This window comes from Zonotrichia leucophrys, chromosome 28 (assembly GCF_028769735.1).
Source record: "Zonotrichia leucophrys gambelii isolate GWCS_2022_RI chromosome 28, RI_Zleu_2.0, whole genome shotgun sequence".
Lineage (NCBI taxonomy): Eukaryota > Metazoa > Chordata > Aves > Passeriformes > Passerellidae > Zonotrichia > Zonotrichia leucophrys.
Genome location: NC_088197.1, coordinates 694,153 through 709,311, shown reverse-complemented (window position 1 = coordinate 709,311; position 15,159 = coordinate 694,153). Strand labels below are relative to the sequence as shown.

General features: G+C 47.0%; 1 protein-coding gene across 2 annotated transcripts in view; it reads left to right on the top strand.

Annotated features, from left to right (window-relative positions):
• Nucleotides 1-2,177: 2,177 nt before the first annotated feature.
• The window catches only part of ELAVL1 (ELAV like RNA binding protein 1), a 45,931-nt gene continuing 32,949 nt past the window's right edge, over nucleotides 2,178-15,159 (top strand). The window contains exons 1-2 of one of the 2 annotated variants that reach the window (XM_064734019.1): nucleotides 2,178-2,286; nucleotides 12,381-12,564. In XM_064734019.1, coding sequence (XP_064590089.1) covers nucleotides 12,393-12,564 — 172 coding nt within the window. In that variant the 5' untranslated portion in view covers nucleotides 2,178-2,286; nucleotides 12,381-12,392. The remainder of the gene's footprint in view (nucleotides 2,287-12,380; nucleotides 12,565-15,159) is intronic. The other variant, XM_064734020.1, reaches the window with a different exon arrangement.

The following is a 15,159-nucleotide window of genomic DNA, read 5'->3' as shown; positions in this document are numbered from 1 at the left end:
CAGAACCACGTTCACCAAGAGCTTCCTGGGTCACCCTGTTTTCATTGAGCTTTTTTCATGTTTCAAGATATCCCAAGAAATGGCAGGACCAAAAATACCTGTGGCATTCATGTTGCACTATCTTGAGATGATTTCAGACATGACACTTGGCTTTACCTTGCTAAAGTTCCACATTATCATGAAACCTTCAGGCTGATGTTTTCATATTGAACTGAAACACTATAACAGACCATTAATATATATAGCAAAAAGCATAATAACAAAAAGAGATAATTCTTTTTAAAACTGACACACTGTTTCAAAGGACACCTTTTAATTGCCAGCACATGTTAAATAAGTATTTATGGTGATAGATGAAATTATGAGTTTGCAAATACCCTGTCAAAAGATAAAGGCATCAACACTTTTTGCAGTGTTGTGCTCATGGCCTCAATTTTTTAAGATTTGAGATCCACCTCATGTCCAAGAATGAGATTGTTAATTAAAACCTGGATGATACAAGGAAAACATCAAATTTACAGTAAAAGAAAGCTGCCACTGATGTGAATGACAATATTGTGATTTTGGGGCTGGCAGGATGAGCAAATAACAGATGCACAAACATCTTTAATGTTTTATGAGGCCTTGAAGGATATTTCCAAACCTGTCAGGCTTGGAATTTTCATGTGAGGATTCCCCATCTGGCACTAAGAGCTACTGTAGAGAGGAAAAGCAAATGGCAATGTTTTTAACATTGCTCTTAATCTAACATCCTCAGTAGGCTCTTGGTGGAGCTGAACATTGGGATCTCTGTCACGCTGTGCCCGTTGCCTGTGGCAGAGGCTGGGCTGTCCCTGGCTGTCACATGTGAAAGATTGGAACATGGCCCAATGGAACAGGGCCATTTCAAGGGGTTTCTGTGTAGTTAAACCAGAAAAGATCAGTGCAACCATGTTGGGAATTTACCAGACAAGGTCTTGATAGAAGCCACATCAGGATAGGCAGAGAAAGATAATTGTATTTTCATTGAGTAATGTGCCACGTATTCCAGTAGACAGAGTACTTCCACATGTGTGCACGGAAATACCAAAGAACACAAACTCCTGTCTTGCTGAAATTCCCATCCTTCAGGTGAGAGAGATCTCACTCTTCTAGACTCAAGAAAGGAGCTAGAGGAGGAGAAATTTGATTTTCTGATATGTCACTCAACTAAGTAAAACTCAAATGATGAGTTTTCTGTGAATGAAAAGGAACATCACGTATTGTAATGCAGAAGTATTCTGATTTTTCGTCCCCAAAGTTGAGCACCTTAACGCAGGATTTACAGACCTGAAGCTTACATGTCACACAGTAAGCATGCTTCGTACTGGAGTATTATTATTGCAGAGTACTGTTGGCAATGACAAAAGTACTTCTTTTTCTGTAGAATAGTGGAATTTTGCTCTCACAGATGTCTCCTGTGCAGGGAAAATAGTGCAGATACAAAGGGATGCCCTTGGTTACGAAAAGTGAAAACGGAAGAGGGAAAACTCTTGGGCAGCTGGTCCCTTCGGGGCGCTGCAGAATTTCTCAGAGCACAGCGAAGCACTGGCCACCAGTTTCTCTGACAGATCATCATTTGCATCTCATTTACACAGGAAGCATTTCATCTCCTAGCCGGCATTCCCGCGGGTTGTGCCCGTGGAGATTCCCCGTGCCCGGGCTCCGGCTGCCGCTGCCCCTCGGCCGAGGAGAGCCTCGGTTACCGGGAGCGCTGCCCGCGGCCGCCGGGCCCAGGGCTGCCGTGCTGCATCTTCCACGCGAGCCTGGCTCCCCGCACAGGGCACCACTCCCGTTTCTCCTGCTCCAAGAGCCCGGCCGGCCACAGGAGGCACGTTCCCCTCCGGGCTCCTCTCCACAGAGCCAGCCGGACGCGCGGCCGGGGCGCACCGGCCCTTTCCGAAGCTCCGGGCCGCCCCGGGAGATCACTCTGTTTGCGCGGCGGGGCCCCTCCACCCCGGGCGCTGCCCGCTCCGCGGTGCGGCGGCAGCCACGCTCCCCGGCCCCGCTCCCGGCCCCGCTCCCCGGCCTTGCTCTCGCTCCCCGCACCCGGCCCCGCTCCCCTCCCCCCGGCGCGCGGTAGGCTCCGCCCCCGGCCGGCACTTGACGGACGGGCGGAGGAGCCAATGGCGCGCGGGGCACGTGCGCGCAGCAGCCAATGGGTGTCGGCGGTCGGCAGGTTGGGCGGGGCCGGGGCGCTGGAGCGGCTCGTTGTGCGCTGCGGACCGATCGCCTCCCGCTGCCCGGGCCCGGCCGCCGCCGCCGCAGGTGAGGCCGCGCGCGGGGCCGCAGCGTTTCGCCTGAACGGCCCCGGCGGCACCCGCGGGGCCGGCGCGGAAAGGAACGGGCGACGAGGACCGGGCGGGCGGGCCGAGGCCTGGGCCTGGCAGGGTAGTCCGGCCTGTGGGGGGAGGGGCCGCAGGGCAGCGCGGGCCCGGGGCGGCGGGGTCGCGGCCTGCCGGGCCCGCGGGGGCCGGATGGGGCACGGGCAGGGAGCGGATCCTGAGGCCGCCGCGCTTGCGGCGGGAAGGCCGCGGGTCGCGGTGCCGCGATGCGTCTCAGGGCCTTTCTCCGTCCGGTTAATGGCCTCATCTTTCATGTTTATTTTTCCCGTGTCTGTGCGGACGCAGCTTTTAAATCTCCCACGTTGGTTAGGGCTGGCACGCCGTTGTTGATGGCGGTACCCGAGGGTCCGTGCCAGCGCGGCCAGCGCCGGTTGGCATCGGTGCTGCTGTGGCGAGTGCTCGGGGCCGCAGGAATCGGGGCTAAAGCTGCAGCCGCTGCTGTTTGTGCTCCTGGAGCAATTCCGTGCAGAGCGTTTGCTCGGCTTTAGCGGCTGGAGGAGGCAGGGCTGTCCTGGGGCGCTTTCTCTCAGTGGGACAGCCGTGGGGAGCCGTGCTCCTGCCGGGCTCTGCCCTGCTGCGAGTGCGGGAGCGTTTGTTGGGCACGGAGTTGTATCCGAGACTTGCTGGGAAAGGAAGCGCCGTTTGTTTCTTGAGGACTTGCGCCGGGATCCTGTGATCACTTCATGAGGCATCTGTGGAAAACAAAAGAGGAAAGAGTTGGGACGGGTAGGGATTAATTCCTTTTGTTAACGCCTGTTGTTGTTATATTTGATCACTTTTTGAGGTGTTTGTAGTTTTGTTCATTTTACTCCCTGATGGTGGGTGTTGACTGCTCGCCTTGCTCGGCTCTCATGTCTTTACGAGTTGTTGTTTCCCTGTACTCCTGTTTTTACCACTTTTTTTTCCTGGAGCCGTGTGAACCGTTCTGTGACTTGTTACATTACAACTAGGGTGATGCACATGTTCCATAGTCTTTATCAAACCTGTAGAGTTGATGGGATTTCTTAGATTCCTGTTGACTCCTGGGTTATGTCTGTGCGTGTGATGAATAATAAAATCAAGAGTCCTGAGCCTGTAAGTCTGTGCTGCATGAGATGTTCCTGTGAGTGTCCTGTTTTGTTCTGAAGCAGAGTAACTGGGTATATAATGATCCCGGTGCTCCTGTGGTTTCCATTATTCAAGGTGTTCAGCGGTCAGGAGTCACAGCTGTGGTTGCAGGAGGCTCTTTCCAGGCCTGACTGGAATATGAACAGGAACACCTTAAGCTGGTGTGATTGTTAAGTGTGTTGTGCAGTGAGTTTGTAGCCCTGCTGTGGGTGGTTCTGCGGGACCCGATGAACTCCTCAGGGATTGTCTTGTGTGGTACCAAGTTTGTGAAAACAGCCGCAGCAGTAAGCACAGGCTGAATGGAAATGTGAATGTTGTGTGTAGCAGCTTACTTATCTGTGTTTGGTGCTGACATGAACCTACTGGGAAATGTGCTCTGATTTTAAGCACTATTTTCTTGCTGTTTCTTGAATGTTCTATCACTTTTTTTTTCTTCTGGAAAAAGCCCTCCTTGTCTTCACCTGAGACATGCCATTTTACTTTCAGAGTCCATCTCTTTCAGCTGTTGTACCAGCCTACTTTCTCTCTTGAAGCTTTGGTCTCTGTCTTGTTTCTTGCTTATTTGTTGTGAGCTCTCTGAATTGATTCCCAGGGTTACTGCCTGTCACTGACCACATGTGGATAAGCTGCCTGTGAAGTTGGTAGCCTTTAGTCACCAAGTTTAGAAAGCTCAAACCTGCTACGTATTTAGACTTCAAGAAGAAGTTCAGAGAAGCTGTTCTTTCTGCATTCCAGGTATTTTGGAAGTGGCTTGGAAGGCATTTAGGGAGAATGACAGGAGAGGTGATAAATTTTGACTTGTGCTGAAAATGATCAGGGCACTTCTGTCTGATGAGCAGTTCTGTATTCAGGCACCTGCAAGCTTCAAACTGCTGGCCTAAATGATCCATTTGAGTATACAACCTCCTTATATGTAGGTGATGTATGCAAAAATAGATTCTAATTTATTTTTTTTTCTGAGGAGATAGGGTGGAAATAAGCTGTACTGAGAAGGCAGAGGTGTTTTTCATGTGTGTGGGTTTGCTGCCTTCAGGGTTTTTTTTGTTTGTTTTTAAAATTAGTAGCAGTAGTATAATACTACAAAGGTATAATTTTCCTATCCTGCTGCTTCCATAGCTTCCATGTAGGAACACAGCAGCAAACTACAGTGCCTCACCAGGCCCTCAGAGATGGATTTCCAGCTAGTTGTTTTGTGCTGCTGAACAAGTTAGATGCTGTCTTTTCCTCCTGCTATTACTTGTCTTCCTGCCCCATCAAGGTGAAAGTATCTGAAGATGGGTCAGTGTTATCCAAGGTTGGATCAATGTGTGGAGCTGCTGTTGTCAGAAAGTGTCTGGAATCTACAGTTCTTATGTCCACTTCTCATCTCCTGCCCTCTCCCTCAGAAAGGAATCATTCCCTCACAGCACAGTTGTCTCCAGATGTCTTTTGTGTGGGTGAAAAATTGCCAAAGGCAGTTTGTGGACAATCTGACACTGTCTAGAAAAAGGAAGATAATAAATGATTTCCTTTTTTTAGAGGTCTGTTTATCATAAATCTGTGGGTTTTTTGATACCAGTGCAGAAGATGAGATAGTCCAGGCTGTGCAGAGTTTTTCCCTGTCTCTTCCCTGTGTAGGAGTTTGCTGGTGGTAACTGGCAGCATCTTTGAGCCAGGGGCAGCAGCTGTGGAATCCCAGAATGGCTGGAGCTGGGAGGGACCTTAGAGACCATTTCATTGCACCCTGTGTCACAGGCAGGGACACCTCCCACTGTCCCAGATGCTCGCAGCCCTATCCAGCCTGGCCTTGGGCACTGCCAGGGATCCAGGGGCAGCCCCAGCTGCTCTGGGAAATCCATTCCAGGCATGGATTCCACAATTCCTGATTCCCAATCTCCCACCCAGCCCTGCCCTGTGGCAGTGGGAGCCATTCCCTGTGTCCTGTCCCTGCAGGCCTTGTCCCCAGTCCCTCTGCAGCTCTCCTGGAGCCCCTTCAGGCCCCAAAAGGGGCTCTGAGGTGTCCCTGGAGCCTTCTCCTGTCCAGGTGAGCAGGCCCAGCAGTGCCAGGCTGGCTCAGAGCAGAGGGGCTCCAGCCCTGGCAGCATCTCCGTGGCTCCTCTGGTCTCACTCCAGCAGCTCCATGTCTTTCCTGTGCTGGGAAGTGTGTTGTGATGTGAAACTCTGAGCAGAGCCCGGCATCCTCTCCCTGTCAGGGCTGGCTGTTGACCTGGGGAGATGGGAAATGTGCGTCGGGCAGCAGATGTTCGGTGTCTCAGCCACACGTTCCTGATTGCCCTCGTTGCTCCTGCTCAGGCTGAGGGGCCCCAGTCCCTGCTGGGTGTTGGACCAGCAGTGCATGGTGATTACAGCCAGCCTGTATCTGATTTCTGACAGCATCCCAATGATGATTAATTTTGTTCCTAGCAATTGAGTGCAGTTCATCAGACTGGTAAAGTAAGGTCATTGCTCTGAAGAATGCAGCTTATCTTTCAAATGCTTTTGTCTCTGAATGACAATATAAGCATTGACAAAAACACCTTGATAATGTTATTATATGAACATGAATAAAAACAACTAAAGGAGGTATTTAAAACCCTTCTAGACAAATTTGATTGCTAAAACTGCTTTGCTGAAATATTAAAATTATGACAGTTGAGATTTGTTAGACCAAAAATATGCTCAAAACTAAGTTTATGCCCAGTGTTTTTAAAACAACATTAAAAAAAAAAGCCTAAAATATGTTGTACTGAAATGAGTGATTCAGCATATGGAAATAGAATTTGTGGAAATGCAGCAGCAGATTTTAGTAATGGCTGCTTCTGGTGCTGAGCTATTTTTACTGGCAAAAGTGTTGGAATCTTAGGTGCAGTCAAGCTGAGGAGAACAAGGGTAGTGTCCTCGTTTCAGGTGTGCAAAGGGGAAAAGAATCAAAGAGATGAGATCTGTTACCTCTGGAAAACCCAAAGGATAGGCAAGTAGAAAGGGTTTGCTTTTTTCCCCTCATACACTGTATAAATGCTGTTCTTGAATTTAAGAGACAATCTGGATTTTGTGATTTCTCCTCCCCCCAGATGGCTTTTGATGTTTGGTCAAGATTTGAGGGGAATTTGAAGGAATAGTGCATGGATGTGTGGTGAATCAAATACAGCAGGGCTTGCACTGCACTGTCCTTGTCCTGTGGTCTGTGTGCTTGTGGGGTGCAATATGCAGAGCTGTTGGGGCCATGAAAAGAGCTTGTATAAAGAATAAAAGGTGTTTTCCTGTAGATTATGAGGAAAGGCTCTATGTAGAGAGGTCTGGATTAAGTAATGGAGAGAGATGTGTTCTGACTGTGGAGTGCTAGGAAGCTTTTTTTTCCTTGGGAGGCAGGTGGGCCTAGGGGAAGGTTTTCTGCTGGTGTGTCTCTTCAGGTGAAACCTATTCTGTTCCTTACACCAATTTCAGAGAAGACAGTATGTTGCTTTTTCTTCCCCCAGTTATGTTGTGATTAAACTCTTCCTTCTCTGGACTGCTTCACTTCTCAATCCTGGTATAAATCTGCCTGCAGAGCAAGTTTTTGCATGACAATACTGTGTTGGATAGTTCTTGAAAACTGTTTTCCTGAAGCAGTTTAAATTAATTCAGGCTCTTCAGGCCCTTTTACTGTGTGGCATTGGTTTTGACATGTGTTCCAGCCTGCACATCTCAGCACCTCTGCACCTGCATTGGTTTGGCACTTGCCTGGATGTAGTAGTGTTCTTTTTGTTCTGTTTCAGGTGTGGTCTCCAAGGAACAGCTCAGCAGCTTAAGACAAGATTGTTGCCTTGTAGTCAGCCCTGACTCTGGGGGGGAGGCATGTCAGCAAAAATCCGTGTGCTCCAGTAGCCTTGAGTTCTGCTGGAGAAGCAGAAGGGCTCCAGTAGCCGTGGGGTTCTGCTTCAAGCACCCCATTTAGATTCCTAAGTCCACAGGCAGAGCTCAAGAATGAGCCTATGGGACTGAAGTGCAAGTTGATGAAAGAGCTCATGGGCAGAGCTCTGCAGCATCACTGGTCTCAGGGCTCCTGTTCATTTACCACTGACACAACCAAATAGGAGATTTCACCAGTTCAGGGGCTCTGTCAGGCCCTGTCCACTGGAGCCCTTCCTGTACAGAGTGTCCTGGGTGATCCTGACTTGCACTTCATGGCAAAGAAAGATTGAGGTTTTGGGTGAGTAGCTGGGTCAGCAGCTCCAGGTTTGCATGGTGTAAGGACCATGCTGTGCTCACTGTGGCCCATTCCCAGTGCTCCAGTCAAGGTGCCATGAGCTCTGTGCCACAGAAGTCATTGATCCAGGAAGAATTTCCCATCTTAAATTCTGCACTAGCTGATCCATCATCCATCCCACCTGAAGAGCTGCCTCCATCTCTGGGGACCCCAGCAGAAGAAAGACATGGACCTGTTGAGCCAGCCTGGCACAGCTGGGCCTGCTCACCTGGACAGGAGAAGGCTCCAGGGACACCTCAGAGCCCCTTTTGGGGCCTGAAGGGGCTCCAGGAGAGCTGCAGAGGGACTGGGGACAAGGCCTGCAGGGACAGGACACAGGGAATGGCTCCCACTGCCACAGGGCAGGGCTGGGTGGGAGATTGGGAATCAGGAATTGTGGAATCCATGCCTGGAATGGATTTCCCAGAGCAGCTGGGGCTGCCCCTGGATCCCTGGCAGTGCCCAAGGCCAGGCTGGACAGGGCTGGGAGGGACCTGGGACAGTGGGAGGTGTCCCTGCCATGGCAGGGGGTGGAATGAACTGATCTCTAAGGTTCCTTCCAACCCAGCTATCCTGGGATTCTGTAAGCATCTGTTTAGGTGTCTGCATATGAATTTGTGACCTCAGTAGTGGTCTGGTGCCTTTTTAGTCCTGTGAACAAGATGAAGGTGGACAAAGCCGCTTGCCTGATGTTGAAGGCAGACAGTTCTTGCCAGTGTTCTCATTTCACATGATCTCCACAGTTCCATACAGATCTCCCTTCTTAGCAAACATCTTGCAGTGAAACAATTAATAGCAGTGATTGCTAGAATTCTGGATGGAGGTACAGTGTCATTGGGAAAAAACTTTTATTGGTCTGTTGCCAGAACCATTAAACCTGGTGTGCTGTTGTGAGAAGGTGATTGTCATGGTCAGTGCAACATTTCTGCAAATTATGCTCATGAGAGCTTTTCAATCCAGTCCTGGGAATGCTGGCCTGGCTGAGGATGCCTGAGCAGTCATTGGCACAGGTGGTGAAGTGTTATCTGTGTGGATTCAAGCACCTCCAGAATTAGTGGAAGATTCAGGTGCAGCACATGTGGTTCCCTTTATTGCTTTGTGCATTTTAATTTTGGGGCATCTTTCCCAAGGAAGAAGGTGGCTGCTGCCTTTCCAAACAAGCTTCTGTAGCATTTGGTTATTTTAAAAAATTGTCATTTTGGGAAGTGCAGTGCAGTGGAACCTAGTCTTAAAGTTTTAGTTTTTTGGGACGTAGAAATGAAGGCTTGTTTTGGAAAGGTTGAAAACTACCAGTCTCTTTTCAGTCAGCCTTCCCAAATGGAGCTGTTGGGCTTTCTTGCCATCATTGACCTGTGCACTGGGCATATAAATGCATTCAGTCTTTTGATTTATGGCATTGTGGATTGACAAACATCGGTTAATCAAGTTCTCACTTGCAAATAAGTGTATAGGCCTGGTTCTCAAATCTGGAATATTTACTGATAGAAGTGGATTGTTATCTCTTTGGTAGACAAAGATCAGGACATTCCCTCAGCGTATTTCAGTGAGAGCAGAATAAAAATTTGTTTTCCAGTGTAGCATTGCTTGTTTCATCCATCCTATCTTATAGCTCCTTTTCTTTTTGGAAATCTTTTCAGTATGCAGAGGTTACAATTCTTCAGGGGCTCTTTTTAACTTGGCTGGCATGAGAACTGTTCACCTGTTGAGGAATACACCTGGTGCAGGTTGGCAGCAGCAGTGTGAGCTGCAGCTTCTTCACCTCTGACAGACTTGGGGCCATGACCATTTTCCTGGGGAGCCCCTTCCAGAACCTTTGCCTAATATGCAACCTAAACCTCTCCTGACACATTCAGAAGACCCTGGACTAAACATCAGCATCAGGATGGGCACAGCCTGGAGGGGCTTTGTCTGGGGTCCCCCCCAGGGCACCAGCTCGAGCTGTTCTGTGTCCCTGCACCACAAAGGAACTGGGACTGTGCTGTGGGAAACCTGGGGCTGAGCTGGTGAGAGGAGCTGGGCTGACTGGGGGCCTGTGGGGTGTGCAGGGACTCACATGGGGCCTGTGGGGTCACTGCAGCCTCTGCTGCAAAGGGGCTGTGACCCCAGCAGTGCCAGTCTGCTGACAGTGGGACCCCAGAGTGGCATCAGACCGGTGGAGTGCTGCAGTTTCCTTAACACCTCACCAGCAGAAGTGGTGCCCACTGACTTCCAGGCTGGCTGGACAGTGTTAGTCCTGCAGCCAATTGTGGAAGTGCTCAGCAAGAGCTTTGGAAGAAAGAAGCATCTTCTCTCTCAGCACTCTGATCCTCCAGCTCTTCATTGTGCCTTTACTGCTCCTGCATGCTTGGTGTCCCATGGAAACCTTTGCCAGGCCTGTATGCAAGGGCTTCCTGTGTTTGCTTTCTAAAAGCCTGAAGAAAAGCAGGTGGAAGCTTCCTTCCCATCTTCTGATGGCTCTGAATCAGCACTGCCCCAGGCACTGCTTGAATATCCTGGGAGGTGCAGACTGTGAGCGTTGCAGAGGGTTAGAGGATGTGGGACAATGATGGAAAGTTAGCAGCCACTTGCCAAACTCTTGGCAATTCTGCTTTATGCCAGATATAAGTGTGGTAACTTGCCATCCTGGTGTGCTGGGAAGTTTTCTCTGCTTGATGGTTTTCTCTGCACTGTGGTGTCTCCTTTTCAGGCAGCAGATACACCTTGGAGAATTAAAAAAAACCCAAAACCCCAATCTTTTAAATATCTGTTCTTGAAATCAGTTGAATATAGCAATTTCTTAATCTCAGCAGCAGGAAGGATTTATATCATAAATAAATGGCAATAAAGGGCAAAGTTGGTTAAAATGAAGGAAGTGTTAACTTTTTCCTCTTACAGGTGGAAAAATCTCAACATTTCTTCCTTTGCTTGCTAAATATTCTAGTTGTGCCATATAACTTTCACTCATCAACATATTGGTGTGTTCTGCTTGTAGGGCTTGAGTTTTGCAAGCAAAGCTGCCTTCTATTCAAATAATTCTGAAAATGTGTGTTGCCTGGTGGTTATAACTTAGACATGGTGACCACAGATGGTTCAGCTGTTTGAGTGTTGTTTATCAGAACAGGAAACTTCTCTGAGATTGTGCTCACAAGTGCTGACACAGCCAGGAGGGAATGTGTGTTTAATGACAGAATTTGCAGTACAACTGAGATGACTTGGCAGCTTAAAAATTGTCTGCTGAGGGAGTCTCTTCCCCTGCTTCCAGCTTTGCAGTGCCTCCTCCTGCTCTCCTATCCTGTGGCATTAGCTGGTGCTTATCTTGCTGCAAGGAAAGCAGATTAAAACTGCTGACACAACAGAAAGGGCTTCCCTCCTGTGTGGTTTTCCATTGCTTTCACAGTACAGATCGGTTATCCCATGGGCAGAGGGTGCTGGAATTGACTCGTGTTGACACTTGAAACACAAAAGTGAGGGTAGGAGCTGATCTGTGGGTGAAGGGGAGCAGGAGCTGCCAGCTCTTAATGCTTCAACACATATTGAAAAGATAAAGATTCAGTTCAAATCCATACTGTGTTAAATCTCAAATTAGCATTAAGTCTTCTCATGGTTTATTCTATAATCATGTGCTCAGGTATTTGTTTAAAAATTTGACCTTCACTGTCAGACATGAGTTAACAGCAGCTGCTGGTGGGGGGCCTGGAAGTCCCTTCATGCAGGGAGCATTCCCTTTCTGGACTGAGGATTTCTGGTTGCTGTTTCTGACTTCTTCCATTATTCAGCTTCTGGCTGTCAGTCATGATGCAGTCTCTGGGAAGGCTTATCCTTTAGCAGATCCTAGATCCTGTTGCAGAAACAGGATTTCGATATCTTTATTTTGACTATTTCAAAGCAGTTGAAGTGCTTTAAAACTAGGATTTTGGCAAGCCACGAGCAGCTTGAGTCTGGTGTGAGTTCTAGTTGTAGGTCAACTAAAACATCAGGATTCACTTCCTGATGGTGAACTGAGGCAGAGGGTATCTTCCTGTGATGGGAATTCTGCATGTTTTCTCAAGGTTTCCCTTAAAAAGCTGCAAAAAGAGAAACTGTCAAATACTCAATATGCTCCCAAGTCAGTGTGCAGCACAGGCTCACCAGTTTCATACACACAGTAAAGCAGCTCCAAAGGCAGCATTAAACAGCAAAAGGCCTTGAGGTGCAGGATGGCCAACGTTTACAGGGGAAAACATTCAGAAAATTAATAGTCTCCAGCTGAAACACTGAACTGGATCAGATCTTGCTACTTCTTATCTTCCTGTCTGAAAAAGTTCTGGGCATAAGGTTGGGATTCAGATTGAGGTGGCAGTTTGGTTGTGGCTGATCAAGTACCTGGACATGGACATAAGGGACCTGATTTTTGCTTTGGCTGTTGGGAATACTTTGGTGTTTACAGGAATGTCTTCAAAATCTATCTTGATGCTTTTTATTAATGTAACAAAAATATAAATCCTAAAGAGCTCTTTAATGGTACTTAGTTCTGTAAAATGTCATGTTTGTGCTTTTGAAAGAATGAATTGTTCTGGAATTTTCAACAAATAGTGTTTTGTTTTCTGAGTTGAAAAAATGCATTGCTGAGGCAGTGGTTTGTTCTTAGTTGTTAAAATAAACATTCAAACTTATTTCAGGTGGAGGAAGTTTGGTTTATGGAAATGTGAAGATCTAAACCTCACTGAGGATTTTTTTTCGCTTTGCAGATTTATTGTAAAATGTCCAATGGTTATGAAGATCACATGGCTGAAGATTGCAGGGATGATATTGGTAGGACAAATTTAATTGTGAACTACCTTCCTCAGAACATGACACAGGATGAATTACGGAGTCTGTTCAGCAGCATCGGCGAAGTGGAATCTGCAAAACTTATTCGGGACAAAGTTGCAGGTATGATTTAGTGCTTCAGAAATTGTCACCTTGTGCTAGACTGTGTGAGCAAATACTTGATTGAATACAACTTAATCTAGAATTACTAAATACTTGTGTGTGTAATCAAACTATTGACATGTGTGCCTGGAGCTCCAGTAATGCCAGGATTGGGTACTGGGAGGATGCAATGCTCAAGGCTAAGTTAATTACTATTGTGTGTATGGCTAAGAATTCTAAGAAATACAGTTCCCATATTTGAACATTAATAGACAGGTCTAAAACTAGTTTAGATTTAGTCCCTGGCTGATTTATTCTTCTTGCAGTCTGAGTGTTTTTGACTCCACCAGAGCTCTGAATATAAAAACAAACCTTTTGTTCTGATTTTGATCAGTAAAATAGAGGTGTGCTGGAGTTCTGAAGTGGCTGTAGGTCTTACCACTGTTGCAGAATTTAACTTGTAAGTTCCTTAAATAGGATTAGTAGTAGTAGCTTTAAAATATGAGAGGAATGAATTGTTCTGAGAACGTTTCCTTGAAGCAAAACAAATGCTGACAGAGCAACTGCTTCTGTATCTGTGTAGTTGCAGGAGGTTTTAGCTGCTCTCTGACGAGGTTTTAATCCTTGCACTGTTAAAATATTTCATTTACAAGTTTTGGTTATTCTTGTTCAGAATTTGCAGAATCTTGGATTCAGTGAGAGCACTTGGTTGTTTCTGGGGGGGAAAAAAGGCAGCCAGCTGTTAACTGGCTGTGCCCTGGTGTTTGCTGGTAACTGGCTGTGCTCTGGTGTGTGATAGTAACTAGCTCTGTGCTGTGGTGTTTGATGGTAACTGGCTGTGCTCTGGTGTTTTCAGTTAACTGGCTGTGCCCTGGTGTTTGTTCCCAGCCTGCAGCTCAGAGCAGTTCCGTGCTGCACATGCTCAGTGTTGTGTTTCAGAATCCAGCGATACTGATCGTTATCTAATCCCTAACGGAGACTCCCCAGTCTGTGAAAGCTGCATGGGAGCTGCTGGAATGCATGAGAGCTCTTTGTGCGTCATCTTCAGTGCTTTATTTGCTTGAGAGTACCCATGAGAACTGAATAATTAAAAACTTCAGAATTTCCCTTCCGAGTAGCCTCTCTGATTTCCATGCCTCTGCCTTTCCTGATATCTTACAGATGAGGTATCTTGTGATGTCTCTGTCTGTGTCGCTACTTAAGGGATGTATATGTTCAGTCATGGTAAAACAGTTACATAAATACTGATTTCTTTGAATGTTTTGGTAGGTGAGTGTTTGTCCCAGATGTTGTCATGTGCTTTGCAGCACTCAGAAGTTGAGGCTTGCTCTGAAGGCTGGTTTTGCAAGGAATAAGATCCCTTGCTTAATGATAGCAGGTCGTAGCTGACCCACACCTTAGACTGTAAAATAAGCACAGAATCACCTGTGTGTGGGGGGGAAGATATTTTCAGTGGGAATCAGGAGACCTAATCAGTCTCTGAAGTTGAGACCCTGCTTCACAGGTACCTGGAGCATCAAACACTCCGGTGAAGTCTGGTTAGCTTTAACTTGGAACAGACAGTGCTGGGTAGTTTAAAGTCCAGAACATACACTTGTGTGCTCAAGGTTGTTCTTAACCTCAAGAATGAAAAGTAAAATTGCTGTTATTGTTGCAGAGAGCCCTTGAATGCCTGTGGATAGAACATTGGCTCTCCTCTAAAGTGGTTGCAGGTGCTGGATTCTGTGTGGCTTCTGTGGTCACGCCACTGAATTTTGTTGCTACCTAATTTTTCTCTTGCTTGCAACACTATTAGGAGCAGTTACCAGTCATCTCCATGCTTACTGAGAGTTCTGGAATATCAGTGCCAAAGAACTGGCTCCTTCTGAGCATTTTTTCTTCTTGCTTTTGTTTCTACCTCTTAATGTTCACATTATATTCTTTATTCTCAAACTCTCTGTTAAACACATGGATGTGCAGCAGTTCCTGAACAGAAAAACCCTGTGGCACAGTTCTGCTTTTCTTGTGCCTCCACTTGAATTTCTCTGACCCTGTGGCAGACAGCAGGAAACTGGAGCTGCAGAAAAACCTGTTCAGCTCCCTGACCTTGGTTTCTGGTCAGATAAGTCATAATATTGGCATGTGAGGGAGAGTGGGTTGAGTGGCCTGGGCAGGAGGGAGGGAACCTTTTGCTTTTGTTTGAGTTAGACTTTTCAGATCAGTTTAGTTCTTTTCAATGAAATCATAGCTTTTTGTGCCCCCATAAAGTTTTAATAATCAGCGTATTTTGTCTTTGAAGTTCCCTTTGTTTGTGTTTGCAGAGTTAAAATCAACGTTTAGTTGATAATGCCTGCTTTTTGTAAAACATTGAGTGATACACACATTTCTTCTCAATTTATTGTTTGTTAATGAAACGTGGGGCAAAAAATACTTCTGCTTGGAATGCAGTTTTCATGACTTATTGAACTGGCATAAGCTGTCTGGAGACTGATTACTGGGATTCAACAACTGATTTGAAAGCCAAAGTTTGGGTTTGTTTGAGCAAAATATTTTATGATGATCATTGCATATGTTGTTGCGTTTTGCTTCAAATGCAGCAGAGTATTGAACAATCTGTCTTCCATGTGTTATGTTGTG